Source organism: Gnatocerus cornutus, chromosome 4 (assembly GCF_029298725.1).
Source record: "Gnatocerus cornutus isolate USDA-ARS CGAHR chromosome 4, icGnaCorn1.1, whole genome shotgun sequence".
Taxonomy (NCBI): Eukaryota; Metazoa; Arthropoda; class Insecta; order Coleoptera; family Tenebrionidae; genus Gnatocerus; species Gnatocerus cornutus.
In genome coordinates, this window is record NC_142236.1 from 3,562,058 (window position 1) to 3,584,239 (window position 22,182).

Genomic DNA, 22,182 nt, shown 5'->3' on the forward strand with positions numbered 1-22,182 from the left:
AAACATGCGCGAAGGACTTCCAGATTCCACAAGACTTGTTTTAAAAAAGTCGTTGCAATTATATAAACAATTGCACAAAAAAACCGTAATTATTTGACTAATTAACCGTAGAACTATTTTAATGTGGTTACAAAATTAATTAATTTAAAATAATAAAAATTGTTTTGTCGGTTGCATAACCACACTTTGAATTCCACGCGAGTTGTGAAAAACTGTGACGCTATTGGTCAAAACTTGGAATTAAGTTTGAAAATTCGCGCCGGTGAGTCAAAATGACAGTTAAGAAATAGTTAAAATGAGCAAATTCTTACAAAAGCGTGAGTAAACTACAGCCAAAATTCCTCAACGTGGCGTTTATAGTTTCCAGTGTGCCCCAAAGATTCCTGATGGTGCTTCTCTGCTTCTTCCTTCTGTGTGAGCAGCACGTGAGCCGCCAAACTTCTCTCGTGGTCTCCAATTTGATCCGCCACAGCCAGAAGGGTCCCCCTAAAAACTACACTCTCGTGTGTTACACGGCAAGTAGTACATCCTCAAATTGGGCCCCCATTTCTCAAAATATTGACATAAAACCAATTCGCGCGAGAATAACCAAATACTACTACTTCGGCAGCGCGGTTACCAGCATTATAGGGGGCTTCCTAGGAGACCGCCATGAAGCCAAAAACTTCATCCTCGTGTCAATATTGTCTTCTGCAATTATCGGGATTCTGACTCCAGTTCTGTGGCACATGACTGACAATCCCAAAATGTTAATAGTCGCGGCGGGTTTATTTGGGATGAGTCACGGATTTCGAACCCCCGTGGTGACTTCAATATTATCGCGTTGGCTGCCGAAGAACGAGAAGACTTTCGGGGCTCCTTTGGCGTTCTGTGGGATTGCTGTCGCCGGCATCATCAACTCCATTGTGACGGAAAATTTAATGAAGACTTGGAAGTACGTGTATGGACCGTATTACGTCTACGCGGGTGCTGCGGTGATCATTTCTTTGGCGTGGTGGTGGTTTGGAGCCTCCGACCCTTTCCACTGCAAGAGGATCAACCAAGATGAGTCGTACTACCTCTCCTTCATATTGAGTGAGTTTTGGTGGAGGCGCCGGGATATTAAAAATTTTCTTAGAGAATACCGTCAGCCCGAAACGACATGGCGTTCCCGTGGGGTCCATCCTCCTCTCCATCGAAGTCTGGTCCTCCATGGTGGCCTACGCCGGAAACATCTTCCTCTGGGACTTGTTCACAGTGCTGTTAAAACAGTACATGAAGAACATCTTCAATGTTAGCACCGAAGAAGCGAGTAACTGGAGCGTTTTAGCTTTCTCCACTATGATTATTCTTGTTCTTCTGATTTCTTTCCTCTCGCAACACGCTGTGAATGAGAAATTATTTACGCAGGATAATCTAAGGAGACACTGCTGCAACGTGGGGTCCATAGGCCCCCCTATTTTCATGCTAGCGGCGTCTTTCTCAAGTTGTAACAAAAGTCTTGTCTTCGGCTGTCTCGTCATCGCGATGTGTTTAAATGGAGTCAATTTTTGTGGGTTTAGATTGTTGGCGATGGATCTCTCCCCGAACTATTCAGGGAGTGTTGCAGGTCTTGGGGAGACACTCGCTTCGATGTTCTCAAGCGGCATGTACTATGCCAAAGAAAAATTAGCTCCAAATGTAAGAAAAATATGATTTTGGGTAGAGTTTTAGTGAGTTTTAGGACACTCTGTTGGAGTACCGCTGCCTGCTATGGGTCATCCTGGCGATATGTGCGGGTACCACTCTTCTGTTTGTTATTTTTGGTGCCACAGAGATCCAGAGATGGAATGTCTTCGTAGAAATTAAAAAACCGCCAAGGTGAGTGCCGGAAGTGCTGTCAAAAACTAACTTTCCTGTGTTTTAGTGAGATTGAGATTGATAACGTGTCGCACGATACAAGTGGTTAACAAATGAGTGCTGTAATAAAGAAACGAATAAAAAATTGGTGCTGTAATTTGAATTTGTATTTGCTTGCGCGGGTTTTGTGCAGTGCTGCCACCCGTGCCAAACTCCCCCAACAGTTTCCAGCACGCAAAGCGCTTGCTTGGTATGTTGTGTGCCGTTCAAAGCAAAAAATCGCCCATGTCGGCGTCGTGGCCCCAATGAACCCTTTCCGCGCTTTCATGGTGTTCTAGTGTCGTCAAACTCGACGAAAATATGCGATTTCGCTCCGATGGCGGACATTTAGTGCATTTTAGCGGTCACTTTAACGCCTTCTGTCAAACGTAGCGGCTGCAAATGGCGTCGGATAATGAAGCTTCTTGTGAAAGTGATCCGAATTTCGCCGTTATCTGCGCCTTTATGGAGAAATTCGGAACGACATGCGGCTTACAAAGCATCGACTTCTTGGAGCTGCAAGAAATGCTCGAAAACACACAAGAAGGTAAACGAACGCAGCGTGAAAACTGCACACAATGGCCCTGAACTTGATTGTTGTTGGTTTGTTGTTGTTCGGATGGGGGCAGACAGGGGGGCGGGAAAATGCAGCGTGCACTCTGCACCGCCACGAACGGCTAAAGGAAACGAGTGGGGGCCGGGGGGCACTTCTCCGGTACCGTTAAGTGGTTTACAGTTATGTTGGCGTTTCTGAGTGGCTTTTATAACCCCAAAATTCAGCTGCTGTGACAGCTGTCAACGTCACACAACGAACATTCGCGGCGACGGGGGCACAAAAGGCGACGAAAAATTACTAACGGGAAGATTCATGTTTATGCATTCGCGCACCGAATTTGTATACAATTGTTTTTATTGGGACTATTTTCATGTAGGCAACCAGATGTATTTGTTTTCAAAACAATCAATTGTTTATGTTTTTTTGACTGCTGTCAAATCACATTCTTCCATAGCCTACTCGCACAAATGACAGTCGGCAAATGTCAACATTACAGTCACTTGATTTTTCTGTTTGTTTTATTTCCTTTAATTAGGACAAGAAATGTTGAAAAACGATTCTAAAAAACAATTGAAATCATCAGGAACATAAATAACAACTGTCAAAAGTCATATTTCTCGTTTTTTATAAGAAATTTGAATAAAATTACTCACCACTTGTGAATTCCGTTTCTGTTTTTCTTCAACAATTAAGGTGGCTCTGAAATGACACCTTCACACTAAAAAATAGACATGACAGTTATCAAAAGTAAATATTACACACCTACTTGATTTTCGAGTTTGGAATCAAGCTAATGAAATTTGCTGGCTGATTGACGTGGAATTTGCAGTAAAAAGACGAATTTCTATAAATGACACTTGTTTACTTAAAAATTGAAATGACAGTTGGCAAATGTCAATATTACACTCACTTGATTTTTCTGTTTGTTTTATTTCTTTTAATTAGTACAAGAAATGGTAAAAAAAAACAATTAAAAGTATCAAGAACACAAGTAAAAACTATTAAAAGTCATATTTCTAGTGTTTTTTAGAGGAAATTTGGATAAAATTACTCACAACTCTTGAATTTCGTTTCCTTTATACTAAAAAATCGAATTGGCAATTGTCAAAATTTAATATTACACAACTACTTGATTTTTGAAGTTTCATCATTTTGGGGTCAAGAAAATGAAATTTCCTGACAGATTTACTTGGAATTTGCAGTATTTTATCGTAAAAAGCTTAAATTTCTATAAATACTTAAAAATCCAAATGACAATTGTCAAAAATCAACATTACGCGGCTACTTGACTTGTTTTTTTTTAGCAAATTGGGATGAAGAAAATGAAATTTTCCGAACAGATTTACTTGGAATTTGTGGCATTTCATTGCAAATAGCACAAACGTCCGAATTTTTATAAATGTCATTTACTCACAGCCCACTCAAATCATTTTTTTAATTTCAAATTTGATTAAAATTACTCACAAATCGTTGTTTTTTGCTGCTGATTAACTTCTTTGATTAAAATTGATGTAAAATTACAGTTTTACGCTCAAAATTGGACGTGATCGTCGTAAAATCTCGATATTACACATTTCTGTCATTTTTTCACAGCCAACTTCAAGTGCTCTATTTTAACCTTAAAAAACTATAAAATGCGACTTACCTTCGTCTAAAGTCGCTATTTTGTTGAAAAAACCGAAAATTTAACGAAAGACGCTGCAATGTTTACTTTAGACTGAAAGACACCTGTCAAATGTCAATTTGACTCAACCCACTAGATTTTTTTCCCAACGCGGGAAACCCCCAATTTCAAATTTTGCGTTTTTCTGACTCTTTTTTTAGTCCCCCAGGAACTAATCGACCTCCACATCAAACTCCTCCGCAAGTCTCGAAAAACCGTCTCCAACGAGCGCTGGGAGAAAGCAATAATTAAGTTTTGCCACACTTTTTGTGTCCAAGATGCATGGGAGATCGAACGTTTCGGATACAAGAAAGCTCGTCTTTCATCAAAGCTCCGCGTGCTTAAAGTGAGTGTTGTCGCTTCGTTGCGCTTTTTCTGAGTTTTTTTCTTCGCAGGAGCTTTTGGAGATGCAGTTTGATTTCAACGCGCGTTTCAAGGCGGAGATCAACAAGATGTCTGCGGACGAGCTGCGTTCGCAACCGCTGGGAAAAGACAAACAAGGCCACGCTTACTGGTTCCAGAACGACAATAACTGTCAGATTCGGGTGTACAAAGAGGATCCCGACGAAGAGACGTGGACTTTGGTCGCGAAGTAAGTTGTAGATTCGTAGCCGCGGTTTGAAAGACACGTTTACGTTTCGGTTTGCAGGGACAGAGAGGGTCTAGCGTCGTTGATCAGCGAGCTCAGCGACGGCGACTCCAAAATCAGCACGGAATCGGCGATTAACGAAGACGACAGTAACAGTTTGGCGGAGCGCCCGATCATTGACACCGGGCAAGTCGACTCTTCTTCCGATTCAACGAAGAAGTCCGGCGATTCGGAGAACTCCAACGAGTCGAAGGAGTCGCTCAAAAAAGAAAACATATCACCTGACGAAGAAAGCTCGAAACGTGTCCGCGAGAGTGACGACGAAGCACCGGAAGAGAAGAAACCGAAGATTGTGAGCGAAGCGATCGAAGAGCCCCTGATGCTGGTCAAAGGTGACGGAGAGGGCGAAGCCAACAACTGCGAGAATCCCATCGTCGGTGAAGAAATCGAAGAGGATCTAATGGTGTTTTACGGTGACGGAAACGGTGCGGACTGTGAGACCGGAAATGAGGAGAAATCCTCCGATTCGAAACAGTCGGCAAGCGGTGACGGCGCGAGAGACGCTAAAGTAGTCAGTATTAGTGATTCGAAGAATTGCGTCAACGACGAAGTTCCTACTTCTCCTGTAAAAAGTCCATACAAATTAGGTACGATTATCGACACGAAGACTGACAATAAATTTTTTAGTGCGGTTAAAAGTCCCACGAAGAAGTCTCGATGGGACGTCGAAACGATAATTGCGAAAGATGCGCCCGAGAAGAAGTGGGAGAACGAGGAAGAAGCGCCGAAGAAAGCCATGTTCTTCTTTGGTCCGGGGTGTTTGCAATTTAGTCCGGCTGCGATGGCTTTCGGACAAAAAGTGCCTCCTGAAAAAAACGACAGTCTCGAAGTCCTACCGGACAAAGCTAAAGGGGATGTAGGATATAGAATAGGGGAGGAAAACAAAGGGGAAACCAGCGAATGTGTTCAGTCCGAAACGGGACCTGTAGTTAATGATGATCATCCAACACCAATAGAAACTAGAATAGATAAGTTAGACGAAGAAGTAGACGATAATCTAGGAAAAACCAAAGGCGAAGACGAGCGACCAACGGAAAACACCATCAAGGAACATCTCGAAAAAGACGAAACAGACGGCGGAAGGTTACCGGAAGTCACGGCGGCTCTGATCGGCTTTAAAGTGCCCGCGCAGGAAGAACTCGCACCGGAAACGGAAATCGTTTGTGTCAAAAAACACGCCTACATTCTTGGCGGAGAAACTGTGGAAAACCACGCAGAACTGGCGAAAACTGACGAAAACGAGAACAAACATAGCGAGACCGAACGGAGAGAACAGAAATCAGAAGCTTCCGTCACGTCAACTGATCAGAAAGTTGAAGCATCAGAAAGCTCGCCCCTAATCATTGCCGATGATCACAAGGCAGGCAGCTTTCCCGAAATCAATGCTCAAATTGAATGTGATCAAGACGATCAAGACAAAAATGATCAGGAATTAGACCCTGGAAATGATCAGAAATCGACCGATAATGATCACGATGAGTCGCCAAGCGTCGAAACTGATCAGAAATCAGAAGTAGCCATTGGGAGTGATCAAAAATCAGAAGAAGCCGTCGACAGTGATCAGAAATCAGAAGTTGTCATTGAAAGCGATCAGAAATCAGAAATCGCAATCGACAGTGATCAGAAATCAGAAGTGGCCATCGACCGTGATGAGAAATCAGAAGTTGTCATCGAAAGTGATCAGAAATCAGAAGTAACCATCGGCAGTGATAAAAAATCAGAAGTAGCCATAGACGCTGATCAGAAATCAGAAGTAACCATCGATACTGATCAGAAATCAGAAGAAAGTGAGCATAATCTAGTTGAAAGTGCGCCGAAATTCGAACTAGAGAACGTGATCGTGGTAAATGATCATGACTCTGATCAGAAAGACGAAGCGATACTTGAAAGTGATCAGAAATCAGAAGATAGTAATCAGAAAGAAGAGAGTGCTCGCAGTGTCAGTATCGATTCTGTTCATCATATGATCAGGGAAGAAAAAAACGAACCGAGCGTTCAGAAACCAGAAAGTTTGGTTGAAGAAAACGATGATCAAAAGGAGGAGAAATTGATTGAAGGTGATCAACTGGAGGAGAAACTGTTTGAAAATGACCAAAATAAGGATAAACTGGTTGAAGACGATCAGAAGGAGGAGAAACTGATTGAAGATGACCAAAAGTCAGAATTGGTAATCGAGAACAAAGAGCTCGAAAAAGATCAGAAATTAGAAGAATCAGAAGAAAAAGTGGAGAGTGACGCTAAATCAGAAGCTTTGATCACGACAGAAATTGATCAGAAGGAAACTCTCGACAGTTTGGAAGATACTAAACTGGCAGATGATCAGAAAGAAGAGCCTTTGATCGTCGTAGCTGAAGAAAACGATCAGAAGTCTTCAAGCACATCGGAAATTGATCGAATTTCCGATGCTACTCTAGACAATGATCAGAAATCTGTCATTCAAAGTGCACCAGAACCAAAAGTAGAAGAACCAACACCTCCTAAAGTCAGAGAAATTGATCAAGTTTCTGATACTCTTATAGAAAATGATCAGAAATCCGACAGTCTTGTCGCGCAAGGTGCTCCAGAGCCTGAACTCAAAGAATCAGAAGAAACCGCGCCGGAGCTTCAACAGCTCGAGGAGACGCCGCCTCCAGAATCGGAACCAGAACCGCCACCACTTTTAGACACAAGATCATCCACAGAAACAAGACTTTCTTCAGACGCAGAACCACCAACTCTGGACACAGAAGCGCCAAGAAACGCCGAGGCCAAAAAATCCGAACTCCCGACCAAAGAAGCCGTCGTCTACTTAAAACTCGAAGATAAATTGAAAGCCGACGATAAATCTAACAAAGACGACGAAAAAGAGACGCCGGGCGTCCCGGCGAAGCGCGGGCGAAAAAATAACTCTTCAGACGCTGTGGAGGATGAGAAGAAGCCTCGCGTCTCCACGCGGAGGTCCACGCGTGCTTCAAAAAACGAAGAAGTTGAAGAGAAGGTTGTGGAGGTGCCGCCGCCGATGCGGCGGGGGCGGCCGCGGGCCAATCAAAAAGTTAAAGAGGAACCTTCCGAAGGCGACTCTAAAAAGATAAAGTTGGAGGAAACGAAGGCAATGAAAAGCGAAGAAGCTAAGGAAGCACCGGCAGAAACGAAACCTGAGGAAACTGTTGATGTGAAAACGACGTTACGTAAGTCTAAAGACGAACCTGAAGAGAAAATCGATTTTAAGAATGAAGAACCGGAAGAATCGGAAGGTCCTCCGAAGATTGACAGCAAAGACGAAGAACCGGAGGAATCCGACGGAGCTTCACCGTCTGCTGTTATTGTGGACAGTAGCAGCAGCAACGACGTGCAAGAAGTCACCGATAAAGACCCTCTTGCTGGAGAAGAGGTCAAAGCTAAACCGATGTCGCTAGCGACATTCTCGCTAGATTTCACAGAAGCCCCCAGTCCCGCGCCTCCAATCACCAGGAGCGGTTTAAGGAAGAGAGGACGCGAGAGTCCTCACGAAGAAACGGAGGAAACCGCCGGGAAGCGACCGAAGATGAAGGCGAAGCGCCCAGTTGATGTTAAACTGAGGAAGAGTGTCGAAGAACAGAAGAAGAAAGAGTTGATCAGTAGCGACGATGACAGCAAGGCCGAAGAGCGGAAGAAGACGGAAGAGAAGAATGATGAAGCGGTTGTTGTGAGCGATGCTGAAAAAGAACACCAGCCGAAGAAGAAGAAGAACAGGAAGAATAAGAATCGTGAGTTTGGGACTCTCCCGTTTATTTTCATTCTGTTTCTTCTGTTTTAGAGCGTTTGTTGTCGAATTTGGGGATCGATCCCAGTCAGATCTTGAATTTTGGACAGGATCAATCGATCGGTGTCCGCCAGTCGAGGAGGATCGCCCAGTTGAAAATCAAAGAAGAAGCGGAGAGACGGAAGCTGGAGGAAGAACTAGTGCACGAAGCCCAGAAGAAGAAGAAATCCAAAAAGAACGAAGATAAGGTGAGTACGACTCGTTGATAAGAACCGTTCTAAAGTCCGACAGGATTACAAGGTCGAAAAGAAGAAGAAGGACAAAGACGAAGAGGAGGACGAGGGTGATGATGACAGCAACGACTCCAAGAAACGAAAGAAGAAAAAGAAAAAGAAGAAGAAAGAACAAATGAAATTTGATGAGTACAACCCGTGGCGGTCAAGCAGCGACTCTAGCAGTTCCAACGAGGAGGAAGAAATCGGCGAAGAAGAGGAAGAAGAAGACGATGACGTCCTCCAGTACGTCTCCGACCACGAATTCTCCCCGGAAAGTGACATGGAAGCGGACGGGGAGGCGCTGCCTTTAAAACGCGCCCGCACGGCCCGGAAAGGTAACCACCCTCAAACATTTTACTCTTTTAACTCCTTTTTCTAGAATCCGACGTCGAAGAAGTCGATGACTGCCCCTGTCAAAAGTGCGGCAAATCCGACCATCCGGAGTGGATCCTCCTTTGCGACAGCTGCGACAACGGTTGGCACTGCTCCTGCTTGCGGCCGCCTCTTCTGGTCATCCCCGAAGGTGACTGGTTCTGTCCTCCATGCCAACACGCGAGTCTCCTCAAGCAGCTCCAAGACAAACTCACGGAGTACGACAAGAAACTCAACAAAAAAGAAATCGAAGACCGCCGGAAAGAACGATTGGCTTACGTCGGTATTAGTCTTAATAGTGTCCTACCAACCAAAGACACAGAGAATATTAAGAAACGACGCGTCATTCGAGACGACCACGTCTTGGAGGACGACGACGACGATGATGGAGAAGAGGACGACGATGACGCCGATGTTGAAGGCGACGACGCTAGCAGTGAAGAGTCCGAGTCGGGGTCTCCGACGGCGTCGGAGACAGGAAGCGACTCGGATGAACCGATCTACCAGTTGCGACAGCGGCGGCAAGCGCACAGCTACCGCTTCAATGACTACGACGATTTGATCAATTCCGCGATACAAGACGAAATGGAGGCGGTGAAAGGAGCGGGGAATCAAGGGCGAGGTAAAGACATCGCCACCATCGTCAACGCGGAGAAGGAAGAAGAGAAGAAAAAGGAAGAAGCGGAACAAGGGGAAACTGTAGAGGTCGAACCGCTTCCTCCAGTTGTCCCCGTCAACGACAGGGATAAAGAGGCGCGTCCGGTCTTCGATGACGACGACGACTTCCACATCAAGAAGAAGATCGTCGGGAGAAAGAAGCATCGGAGGTTGAACGCGTTGGACATCAGCAGCGCGGATGAGGATGAAGACTCCGATGAAGACTTCAAAGGAACGAGTTCGGAGTCGGATGACGACTTTGACGACGATCTAGGAAGTGAATACAGTGACGACCTCGACAGCGGAAGGAGGAAGAAAGGCTCGGATCCGATAAGGCGATCCACCAGAGCGAGGACCTCTCGATACGACGCCGATTTCAGTGAGTACCCAGAAGAAAACAGACCTTCTTCTAATTGTCATTTTTAGTTGATGATGGTGAGAGCGAGAGCGAGGACGACGCCCCCCGACGCAAGAAAAAGCGCTCAATTTGGGACGAAAGTGAGTCGGAAGAAAGCGATCGGTCGTGGGGGCGACGCAAGCGAAAACCCGCCAACCGATCGAAGAAGATGACCCCCACAACTCCTAACAGCTCCAAGAAGAAAAAGTCGAAGAAAAAGAAGAAACAACAAGATTCCGATGAAGAAGTGTACAAAAAGAAGAAGCCGAAGATCAAATTTGGGATGGATGGAGATGATGATGGTCCCGTACGACGCACCCGTGGGAAGAAAATTAACTACGTGGATGCTTTGGGTTCGGATAGTGATGATGACCGCGTGAAGAGGCCGCCGCCACGGATTGAAAGCGACGAAGAGTACGTGGCGAATGAAGACGAGAAAGTCAGCGAAGAAGAGGCGGATTCTGGGGATGAGGCCAAGGGAGCGAAGATTCAGATACAGTCGTACACGGATGAGAGGTTTGTGCAGGTTTTACCCGAGCCGAAGAACCTTCATGAAGACGGTGACGAGTTGAACCCCATCGATCAAATTAACCGGAATGTGGAGATGATGGATGAGAACGAAATGGAGAAAATGATGGAGGAAGAAGAGTACGCGAATAAACAGTTACAGATGGTGGCGTTACAATTGGAGAAGGAGAAGAGAAGGAAAGAACGCGAGGCGAAGAAGCAAGAGTCGCCTCTAGACCCTAAGAATAGACCACGGAAGAAGGAGTTTCAATTCACCGGTTCCATGCAAGAACCGCTCGTTGGTAACGTGGATAGTTTGATCATCAACTCCGAGAACAACGATGAGTTGTCGGAGCCCCCAGGTGTATCTTTACCCTTGTTTGGGGAGTTGGGAGTTGGAGACTCTTTGGAGGATTCAGCGAAGAAGCGGCGTGGTGAGACTCTCAAAACGACTCTTTTTGTTACTGATGGTGTTTTTGTAGCGGTGAAGAACAAGAAGAGTCTTGAAGAAGCCGTGGCGAATTTGGGGTCGGCGCGCCAGCACGACGCCGCCGCCCCCTTCATGTTGACAAACAAACTCCATCCGACGGATTTGTCTGTACCTCCAGAGAGTAACATCGAGATCGCCGCCCCTCCGCAGCCGTTTTCTCAGAGTCAACCAACCCCATCTGTGATCACCAGGATGTTGCAGAGCAAGCCTGGCCAACCTGGGTACCCCGTGGGCACCATCAGACCGAAACAATTCGCCGCGATGCCCGAAAGGGAGGAGGATGTCCACCACGCCATGGCGGCGGCGGCGGCGACTGGACAATACCTCCCAGGTAACTTCCGGTTGAGTTACCACCCCCGTTAACTGTCGTTTGTTTTAGGAGCTGCAGGTCTGCGCCCACCCTTCCGCCCAATGGCCCCGGGCCTCAACCACTACCCTCGCCCCGCAGCGCCGCCTCAGATCCGCCCCCACATCTACCACTCGCACCGCCCCCTCGATCCCTCTCCTTCCGGTGGCGGTATCGAGCACTCCCCCGGTCGGGTGGTCTCTCCAGCTGCGAGTAGTCCCGGGAGTAACAAAAACGAGACGCCGCCTCCACCGTACACGCGCCCACCGGTCGGTCGGTTTCCTCTGGCGGCGGGACCGAGACATTTACAGATGGTACCGCCCCCGCATCTACAGCCAAGGCCGAATTTGTCGCCGTATCATCCGGGGATGCCGCCCCAGTACCACTACGGGCCGTTCGGTCAAGAGGACGCATTACCTCCCACGATGTATCAAAACTCGCCCTATTCGGAACCGTTCGAAGGGCAGGTCAACCCTTCAGAGAATAGTAATAGTAAATCGTTTGAGGAAGAGTCCGGGGGTGAGTTTGGAGGGTTGGTTTCGTATTTTTCGAGTCAACGAGAGGATGACTTGGAGTCATAAGGACGGAGTGACGTGTGTGCAGCCATTTTGTTTAAATTATTGAGATTTGTATAACGTTATTGGTACCTACTGTGGAATTAGTGGGGATTTTATATCATTTTTTTTCGATTTAAGAATTAAATTATATTTATAATGTACAGAAATTAGTTCTAATTTTTATATTAATAACAAATAGATGTGTAAATATTTGTATATAAAATACAACTACTAGACAATTCAATAACGCTAGTATTACTATGATATACAGAATGGGTGTTTTTAATGTGATGTGTATATTCCTTACATAGTGTATACAAGAAACTGTGCATTTTTACCTAAAAGCTTATTATTTCAGAGATTTAGCTTGCTAAAGAATTTTTCAAGATTCAGAACATGAGTTTAGTTCAAAGTGTAAGAGTTTAATTTAAATGTAAAGCACTTTAAAAGAATAAAATGCGAATTTTAGTTTGTTGTTTCTTATGAGTAGCTATTTATCAGATTTTCTAAAAATTGTTTATTGTTTGTAAAACTTAACAGTACACGATTATGGTTCTGTAAAGTGCTTTTTATTGACCCGTCCAAACGTATAGGACATTCCATAGCAAAGAAACCACAATCTTGGGGGTGAAATTATAAGGAGCATTCCATAGGAAACAAGCCACGAATGCCACAATAGCTATTAACATAAAGAAATGAAATTTTTCGCATTGTTTTTCTGGTATTCGAAGTTGCTTTCGTCTTCCCCGACGGGAGCCCCCTAGGCGCAGCCCTACACAGACATTACCTCAGGTCAGGTCAAGCCCTTAGGAAAGTGAGGCCCAGTGCTCATATGACACTCCTAATTTAAGCTGTTCTATTATAGAATTTTTTTCTGTTTCAGATAGAGGCTGACATTTTAGTTCATCTTTATGCCCCACATGGGTTGCATCAAATGTAGCAGAGACCTTACCAGAATCATTGTGAATCTCAGCTTTGATTCGTGATGGACACACTCCATTCATTTTGATGGATCCACTAACTTTAGGAGCTCGTACTTTGCACTTGCTTTGAAAACAAGCCATGTTGCTTCGATGACATTCAAAGTACAGTCTTGTACCTGAAGTACTAGCTGCTGTTGAAGCTAGGGCATAAAACGATTTGGTTTCTTTTTCAGTCTGTTCCTTCCAGATATTAAATTCTTCTTTTGAATTAAAGGTAATATTTTTAGAACAGCAATTAATCTCATGATGGTACAGAAGATGTATTTTCAGAAGATTGAAGGACCCAAATGAGATGGTATTACACAGAGGGCAGATGATTTGAGATGAATGAAGAGAACTTATTGAGTTATCATTATGAACCTTCCTTAAATGCCTGTTTCTGGAAGATACAGTTTGAAAGGTTTTTTCGCAATGATGGCAATTACTAGAATTAATTACACATGTTATTTAGTGTAAAACAATAATATAACTTTACCTAGGCATTTTTATTATAACTATAAGCAACAATAAATCAATAAACAATACACAATAAACTTGACTTGATTTTTTCAGGCAGTCTTTATGCTTATATTGGCGCCAATTTAACTTTGGTTACTGGTTTGTAATTCCCAGAATAAAGGCAAATACTATGACGTCAGCAGGAGCGCCTAATTTGAAGCTTTGGCTTATCAAAATAAAAGTGGAAATTTGTTGCCCTTATGTACATAGACTATAGTAAATTTTCTTAAATGTCAGAAAAATTCGTGTTCTTAACTGTGCCGTAGTTGTATAGATCAGAACTCCAATGGTTAATCTCAGACATTAATTTTATAATATTGGAAATTTAGGAAATGAATCTGCGAATATATTGTTCTTTACTGTAATAGTGTTTTAAGGGCAATTTCAGTACTAAGCATTTTCCCATTGGCCAAAATCTGCAATATTTTAAATTTGGCGGTTAAAATAACGTCACAATCTGATTAAACTAAACTTTTGAAGCGCATGCGCAGCACTTCCGACATTTACCTGACAAACCTCGCGTGGTCGCTTCCAGTTGCGTTCATTTCTGTTTATTTCTGGAAGTTTTAACGTGGTAAGCAAATTTCTTGATATTTATATTATTAAATGTTATAAGTCGGATAAAAAGAACCCAACAGTTTTACGTGTCGCTCAGCGTTTAATACTAATTGCTTACTTAATTTATATCGCAATAAATAGTTTTGCAGTACCCGACAAAAACTACCTGATACAGGTAGTTTTTACTGCTCTCACCCCGAAATATATTAAAGCAGACTCAAATAAAAGCTACTATTAACGCTGAAGAGTAAAGAAAAACAAAACAGGACATAAAAAACGGAAAAAAATCAATTATATCTTTACGGAATTCGGACAAAGTCCTCATGAGCGAAACGAACTCAGAAATATTTCCATTTGATGATGAGTTATTTGCTAAACCAAAGAAACAGAGCTGCTTTTCTTGCAATATATTTATCTACAACTTCTTGTTTGAAACCAAGTATTTTTACTCCAATCTGTCTGTTTCAGCAATAATAGGTTTTAAATTTTTTCTCATCGTTGGGAATGTATGAAACTAGTTTGTCCATTTATGACTAAAAAGTTTCTAAAGATTTACTAATTAATTTATCTGCTTCTTCATCTAAACTTATATTTTTACGACTACCTGCTTTATGTTCTAACATTATCGAATTTTTATTTTTTATTTTATTTTCTCTCTCTTTTGTTCCCAATATTTTCGATTTGTTCTCCTTTGTCCTTATTTGTTCTCGTTTTAGTTGCAATCTTAATTACATCTGAATTTAGTCCCATATTTAGGGAATTTTTGGAAATAGTTTTAGATTTGCTAAAATCTGATGTTTTTGTTAGTTTTTGATTTACGGTCGAATTGAGATATTCAATGGCAAAATTGCGATTCCTCATTTGAGTTATTTCATTGATATTTTTTGGTATATTTATTCTTTTGTCTTGTTTTTAATGGTGTATAATATTCTGCTACAATTTTGTTCTCATTTATTGTGAAACAAAACTGCCATCAATACATAACTTAACATTCTTCGCTCACTAAAGAAGGAATTACTCAAGAAGAATTCAAACATGCGGTGAAAGGATGGTACTTTTTTAAAATTAACAACTTGGGCGAATTGTATGATTAATTTGAGTGTAGTATTTTATAAATTTTCTGAAATTTTTGATTTTTCAAAATTGTTTGCATACAGGGTGATTTTTAAAAATCGGCAGGCGTTGTAGAATTTTTATTTATGAACCGATTTCAAAAATTTAAAAAACAAATTAAATGGTTTTTAATTTACTCTAAACTGATGATTCTAAAAATTTTCTAAATGTCTTAGTATCTTTTGGGCGATACTCAACTTTCTTATTTTAAATTGGCACCCATATTTTTTTTTCATAATTTGGAAGATATTAATTTTCTTGATTCAGAAATGTGTAATATGTTCTACTTTTACAAAAAATATTAAAAAAAAAATATCAAAAATGAATTGTAATGTCAAAAAGCAGCAAATAACAGAAAGAACAAGTTTTCTTTCAACAAGATGGGGCTACACCTTACAATGCACAATGCATTTCTCGTAGGTGTCAATTGTGCAATGAAAAAAACGGGATGGCGTTTTAACAGTATTTTAATTAAATTAGGTAGATGTTTTTTCTGATTTGTAATTATTATTGTATTTTGTTATTATTAATTAAAAAAAATTGCCAATCCTTTCTATTATTTGTTGCTTTTTGACATTACAATAACGGCATTCTTTTATTTGACACCATGCACCTAGATTTTATTAACTTTTATTGCTTTTTTTTCCAATTTTGATAATTTTTTTAAAAATATTTTTTTGTAAAAGTAGAACATATTAAACATTTCTGAATCAAGAAAATTAATATCTTCCAAATTATGAAAAAAAAATATGGGTGCCAATTTAAAATAAAGTTGAGTATCGCCCAAAAGATACTAAGACATTCAGAAAATTTCTAAAATCATCATTTTATAGTAAATTAAAAACTATTTAATTTGTTTTTTAAATTTTTGAAATCGGTTCATAAATAAAAATTCTACAACGCCTGCCGTTTTTTAAAAATCACCTGTATAACACAAAAAGATAAAAACTGTTCAATAGAAACCTATAAATTAGAAACATATAAATTTCCATTTAGCATGCTAAAACCAAGGCTAACTCTATCTATACTTTATCTTCAGAACTTATTATTCAGTGTATCTGCGATAATTTTTGGTTAAGATTTGTAATTGTATCTTCATTTTGATTCAGGTGTCAAGACAAAATGTCAAACACGAGAAGATCGACAAGAAACAAACAACATGATGAGGTGAGGCGAAGGAGTCTTTCAGAACGTAGAGAACCTAGTGAACCAGCTGAACCGACCGAGACGATAGCGAACTCCGATACTAATGTAAATCATTGTTACTTCCCGGTATTCTATTAGCCTAGCTGTCTGTCTGCGTCTATCCCTCTGTGTCTGGTTGTTCCAAAACATTGTTAAATATCTATAACATACGGTTGATTGGAGTAATCTTTTAAAACCATGTTGTCTCTAACTCCAAAGTAAAATGCGAGTTATTTTAATGTAAAGAAAAAAGATTGTTAACTTTATGTTAAGTACATGATTGTATCCGTGTCTCTTGGCAAAAAGGTAACGGTACCCTATGTTATACAGGTGTCTCAGAACTCTCGCACTTTCTTTTAATGGGAAGTTCTCCATCAAAATCTGAGTTTATAGTATTCAAGTTACAAGCATTTAAAGTTGACCATTCACAGCACAGTAACAGCGTAGTATTTGGCGATTTATGGGCTGTGATTGGCCAACTTAAAGTGCTTGTAACTCAAAAACTGTAAGGGCCTGAACACGCAGACTTTGATGGAGAATTTCCCATTAAAAGGAAGTGCGAGCGTTCTAGGACACTGTTTTTAACATGTTTCCTAACCGCATGTCAATCTAGATTTGGTTAAATCGGGCTATTACGTGTCTGTATGTTACAAGCTTATTTTTACAGATTTTATCATCTTATTTCGAGCAACAGTGGGATGATACATTTCAACTCAATGAAAGAAAAAAAAAACAAACATTACTTACTGTGTTTTCTAAATTAGATGATCTGTTAATAAATAATCAAATAGAATTGAAGGAACAAATGAAGTCCGAAATGGAACAGCTAAGAACAGAGTTAAATACCAACATGGATCAACTCAAAACGGGGCTTATTGCTGAGTTTGAAAAGAAGTCCCAAATGAAGTCCGAAATGGAACAGCTAAGAACAGAGTTAAATACCAACATGGATCAACTCAAAACGGGGCTTATTGCTGAGTTTGAAAAGAAGTCCCAAATGAAGTCCGAAATGGAACAGCTAAGAACAGAGTTAAATACCAACATGGATCAACTCAAAACGGGGCTTATTGCTGAATTTGAAAATGTTTTGCAAAGAAATCTATCCCAGCTGATACATAATCAAATAAAAACACTCCTGATAGACACTGCTAATAATATGGGTTAATTTAATAAAATTAATTAGGAGTATATAATAGCCTTTTTTTTCTTTCAATGTTGGTACGTAGTTGAATTTCTTTCTGAAGGATTTTAGGCCTTTTTTGGTCGTTTACTTTTGGGAAAACAGCTAAATTTTTAGGGTTCTGTCTTGTTTTTTGAAAACGCCAAATGTCCGGAAAAAAAAAGCCATTTTGGGGTGCTTAAAAAGAAGGCATTTTGTGAGTTTTTTAGATATTTTTCTGATGTTTACTTTTGGGAATACACAAAATTTGTAGGACTCTCCCTTGTTTTTTCATGTGTGTTGGTAGTCTACAGATATTTGGATACTTTTGGAGTTAATTAAAATTAATGATTTTTGAAGAGTTTTAGGCCTTTTTTGGTTGTTGACTTTTGGGAAAACAGCTAAATTTGTAAGATTCAAGCTTGATTTTTAAGACGCTGAAAAGTAACATTTTACATACTACTGAAATAGTATGGGACATTCCATAGGAGAGAAGCCAGGAATGATATAAAATATTTTATTACATCAAATTCAAACATACATATGAAAAACATATGTTTAACAATAACGTGTAAGTTCTAACTAACAAATTCGTAACAATGCACGGGTGTGCGGTTTTCATATACATCAACTCAACTGCGTGGGAAGCTTTATAAAAATATGTGTAACTAGTCAAACAAAAAACTGTCAACACTATACATATATCTACTCTATATCTCACAGTCTACATAACATGAATCGAGTCGAATCTATTCTACAAAAATAATTCAGATATAAAAATTTCTGGTCGTAGAAGAAGGTATTAAAGTGAAAAGTTACAACAAGTCGGCCATGGCGGCCATATTGGAAGCTATACAGCGCCATCTTTGGGCAAGTCATCGTCAGTACATTGTCTCGACCAAGTAAAGCATGCATGGGTAAAATAAAAAAAAAGTAAAAAAACGAGTTTATTACAAATTAAAAACGTACAGTGATTGGTCCATAGACAATGTGATTGTGAGTAAAATCGCCTTCGCTAATACCCTGTGCGATTGAAGACGAGCGCCGACGAGCGAATCGCTCGTTCGTCGGCGCCCACCGTTGTGCGTAGTTTCCAAGTCGAAATTGCGTCAGTCGAAAGAGATAGGAAAACGAGACCTTGATATATATGTACATTTAGGCCTTACTTAAGTTCACGTCATTTAGCACAGCACGTTCGGCAGTAGCCTTGTATCACTAGGGGGGGTTATTACAGTAGATATATACACACAACTCCGAATTACTGACCGCCACACATCGTCGAAATCGGTCGGAATTTTGGCACTGACTGCCGATTTCAACGATGTGTCTGCGGTTACAGCAACGTTGTCTTGTCTCAGGAAACGTCGCGATGGCGAGACTTCTTGTGACCGCCGAAAGTGAACCACGTCCCCACTTTGCGGCCCAGAGAGTTTGAATTCGTGTTGAGTTGCAGCGCCGAGCCCATGTACGTCGGACTGTGCTTATAGTTCTTACCAGCTAGAAAAAGTATTGTATTTAATCGTACTTCCGTTAATAGGAGTTTACCTCGTGGTTTCCGGGGAGGCCGCCGCTGACACCGCGCCGCCACCTTCGCCAGTTGTTTCGCAGACGACGGAAACTCCAATCCGTCGTCTTTGTCTTGCGCCACCAAGCGGCGCTCTTCCTGGAAAGCCTGCAGCCACCGCTGCTTGTCCGACGAGGAGCGACAGCAGAAGAGCAACCATTTGTCGCGCACGCAGCTGTAGATCCTGATGGCGTGTCTCACGCTGACGCCCAAGTGGTTGTCTTTGCCGTCGGCGACGTCGATGACTTCGCTCGTGTCCAAGCAAATGCGGCCCTTGTAGACGTACGTGCTCCTCTTTAAAATGTCCTGAAACCAAGGGGTGAAAACCTGTTAGGGGTGGCTGAGTCGTACCTTTTTACAATAGACGATTTGGTGGTCGAAAAGGAACAGCGTGATGTTGTTGGTCCACATCCCCGTCGTCACTTTTACCACTTCTCCCTGGTAGATGAGTTGGGTGCTGACGTCAATGAGGTCTTCGCCCTTAAATAACGGAATTTCATCGGATCTGTTGAGATTTGGGGAAAACTTACCTCCCACCCTTCAACTCTTTGCTGCCAGGCAACCAACTTCTCCAAGCTTTCCATCCTCCTCTTCCTCTCGTTAATCAAAACGGCGACTCCCCTCATCACTTCCAGCGCTTCTTTTATGTCATTAAAGTCTTTATGGTCGGGTTTCGTGTATTTGAGCAATTCCGCCAGCTGCAGAGGATACTTGCAGATCCTCTGCACAGGCGTCAGTAAGTACCCATCCAAAGGAATTTCGATAAGTCCTCGCATTAAACGACAAGCTTCGAAGAACTTGCTGTAATTGTTAAACTGGTAGAGTTCTTGTAACGTGGCGGTGGCTGTAGGGTGGCTGTTGCAATACTCCGAGTACATTTTAAACCCGGATTTGTGTTTGAGGAAGCAACTCCCAACACAGCTCTTATAAGGAGCATCAAAATCAATCTGAGCCTCCAAATCCCGGACGAAACACGACTGGAACTTGAGGATCTCCTCCAGGTTAATGAAGATGGTCGAGATTTGCTCGTCGGTGAACATATCCGTGCGTTTGCGACACTCCGCGATATACCCCTCGGCGACGTCCTGCAGAACCTAGAAAACCAACTTAACTACACCTCTCTGACGATGCCACCCACCTTGACAAAGTCCCGCTCGGTCTTCACGAGCTCTCTCACGACGCTCGTCCGAACTTGGTCGTTCGATAACAGCGAGATGCTGGTTCTTCTTCGGATTTGCGACGGGACGGCTTTCCCCGACGCCATCGCCGCCAGGCAATCCTCCACGGTGTCCTCCTGGCTCACTCTCAACCGGACAAACTGCGCGGGGAACCAGCCGGATTTACCACCAGTGGAACCCCACCACCACTCTCTGTTCGCCGTCTCCAGCACCTCGATGAGGTCTCCAGCTCGGAAAGCAAGTTCTTCCGACTCGAAGGCGACGTGGTCGAAAACGGCCTCCGCGAGGATGACCATTTCTTCGTCCATCGCCAGCTCCAGCGACTTCTTTCGTTCGGTTAACGACGCGATGGATGACTCCGAGTCCGACATCATCTCGTCGTCGGAGCGGATGTCGTGCTCGTCTTCGCTGACGTGGGCGCCCCCTAGGCGCAACCCTACACAGACATTACTTAAGGAAACACGCGAATCGCGATCTCACCAGCTGTCTTAGTCCTCATCAACGGCGACAACTTATCGATATCCAACGGTTGACTCAGCGATCTCCGCAGTTGCCCCCTTCGATGGTTCATCCTCAGCTGCACACCCCCGGGGATATCCGGGGGTTTCCTGCGGGGGCTTTGCGGCCGCCCCCGCAACGGGCTCGGTGTGGACATCAGGCGTTTGTACGAAGATCGAGCGTCCCAGTGAAGGAGTCGCTGACCTCCGAGATCGGAACGAGTTCTTCGAACTTGGTTATGGCGATGGGTACGTTGTTTTAGATCAGACTGTGAAAGAGAAAAACGAATGAAAGAAGTGACGAGATGTGGAAGAAACGAACGCGCAAAAAAACAGGAGGAGGACGAGAGGGGAGAAAGAAAGACTCAGCGAATAAAAAGTGCTTTAATTGTGTTTACAGGTGACAGCAATAAAGATAGCGCGCGCGATTAAAGTGGATTAAAGAGACGGCTTTGGAATTTGACAGTTCGTTCAGGCCTACCAACGTAATTCGAGAATCACAGCTCCCTTAAAGTCAGGGCTATGCTGTATCAGGTCTGTTCTGTATCACCACAATTCGTTAAAAAAACAGAAGTTGACAGTTTTGTCGGGTGACCAACAGGGCTGCCAACCCACTAGAAATTCCACAGCCTCCTTCGACGCCACGAGCAATTTAAGGCTCATTAAAGCACGTGATTTAAAGTACACCTATTAAAGCCAATTCCATGATAATGTAAGTGGGCAGTAAAGCCGATAACCGCGGAATGCGAAGAAAAATAAACAGTCGACATCCTCAAAATCGCGATTGTGCTCTAATAACCGTGCAAACATTGACATTGACACAAAGTGACGTTATAAAACGTAAAAACATTCGATTCAAATCTACTTTTCTGTTTATTTTGGCCGTGTGGCTCTTCTCCAAACGCCTCTATTCTTAGAACGTTTTCCTTTTCATTGCCAAGAGCCCAAAATTCCGTCTTTTCACTTCACCGTTCGATCCACATGAGTCACAAAAACGCGTTTTCTAATCACTTTTCACACACGCCCAAGTCTGCTAAAACACACTTTTTCGGCCGCACTCAGGTAAGAGCAGATGTGTGTTTTCGCACTGGCAACAATACCCGAACCACCTGCCCTTGCGCCGCTAAATGCCACTACCACCGTATCAACATTGTGCGTTCGTTCACGACATCCTGAAATCGACTTCCCGGTCGTTCGCCGCTGAAACGAGTGGGAATCCTTGCTCGATATCAACACGACGTGCATTCCGCCGGCAGGGGCGGGGACGCACAGGAAGCGCCGCTGACGAAATCCGGCTCGAAGGACCAAAATTTCAACAGACAGACTTGATCCGATCGGGAAAATGTGCACCGCCACTGTTCGTTTAAAATTGGAGTGAATGCGACGTTCGGTCGATATTT

General features: G+C 42.6%; 5 protein-coding genes across 7 annotated transcripts in view; 3 read left to right on the plus strand and 2 right to left on the minus strand.

Annotated features, from left to right (window-relative positions):
• Positions 1 to 4: 4 nt before the first annotated feature.
• On the plus strand, positions 5 to 1,928 carry LOC148176076 (sialin-like). The gene is made up of 6 exons (XM_088035014.1): positions 5 to 85; positions 246 to 262; positions 317 to 1,074; positions 1,118 to 1,659; positions 1,703 to 1,839; positions 1,886 to 1,928. Exons 1-6 carry the CDS (start codon positions 5 to 7, stop codon positions 1,926 to 1,928), a joined length of 1,578 nt encoding a protein of 525 aa, XP_087891140.1.
• A 124-nt stretch (positions 1,929 to 2,052) lies between these two features.
• Positions 2,053 to 12,609, plus strand: LOC148176077 (uncharacterized). Its single transcript, XM_088033549.1, has 10 exons — positions 2,053 to 2,404; positions 4,238 to 4,422; positions 4,472 to 4,668; positions 4,726 to 8,450; positions 8,501 to 8,694; positions 8,738 to 9,056; positions 9,101 to 10,129; positions 10,177 to 11,088; positions 11,137 to 11,475; positions 11,524 to 12,609. The coding sequence occupies exons 1-10, from the start codon at positions 2,260 to 2,262 to the stop codon at positions 12,069 to 12,071; spliced, it is 7,593 nt and encodes a 2,530-aa protein (XP_087889675.1). The 5' UTR covers positions 2,053 to 2,259; the 3' UTR covers positions 12,072 to 12,609.
• A 71-nt stretch (positions 12,610 to 12,680) lies between these two features.
• LOC148176078 (uncharacterized) lies at positions 12,681 to 13,513 on the minus strand. Its single transcript, XM_088035015.1, has 3 exons — positions 13,506 to 13,513; positions 12,876 to 13,454; positions 12,681 to 12,819 (listed from the first exon to the last, which is right to left on the minus strand). Exons 1-3 carry the CDS (start codon positions 13,511 to 13,513, stop codon positions 12,681 to 12,683), a joined length of 726 nt encoding a protein of 241 aa, XP_087891141.1.
• Positions 13,514 to 13,658: 145 nt separating this feature from the next.
• On the plus strand, positions 13,659 to 17,577 carry LOC148176079 (uncharacterized). The gene is made up of 7 exons (XM_088035016.1): positions 13,659 to 13,744; positions 13,795 to 13,817; positions 13,858 to 13,879; positions 13,917 to 13,966; positions 14,009 to 14,102; positions 16,309 to 16,450; positions 17,052 to 17,577. The coding sequence occupies exons 1-7, from the start codon at positions 13,659 to 13,661 to the stop codon at positions 17,547 to 17,549; spliced, it is 915 nt and encodes a 304-aa protein (XP_087891142.1). The 3' UTR covers positions 17,550 to 17,577.
• Positions 17,578 to 18,797: 1,220 nt separating this feature from the next.
• RhoGEF3 (Rho guanine nucleotide exchange factor 3) overlaps positions 18,798 to 22,182 on the minus strand; it is a 54,104-nt gene continuing 50,719 nt past the window's right edge. For 2 of the 3 annotated variants that reach the window (XM_088033904.1, XM_088033903.1), the window contains 6 exons: positions 20,766 to 21,051; positions 20,246 to 20,721; positions 19,638 to 20,201; positions 19,459 to 19,587; positions 19,089 to 19,413; positions 18,798 to 19,040 (listed from right to left, as the gene is read on the minus strand). In XM_088033904.1, coding sequence (XP_087890030.1) covers positions 18,898 to 19,040; positions 19,089 to 19,413; positions 19,459 to 19,587; positions 19,638 to 20,201; positions 20,246 to 20,721; positions 20,766 to 21,051 — 1,923 coding nt within the window. In that variant the 3' untranslated portion in view covers positions 18,798 to 18,897. Of the gene's footprint in view, positions 19,414 to 19,458; positions 19,588 to 19,637; positions 20,202 to 20,245; positions 20,722 to 20,765; positions 21,052 to 22,182 lie in introns of all 3 variants that reach the window. The other variant, XM_088033902.1, reaches the window with a different exon arrangement.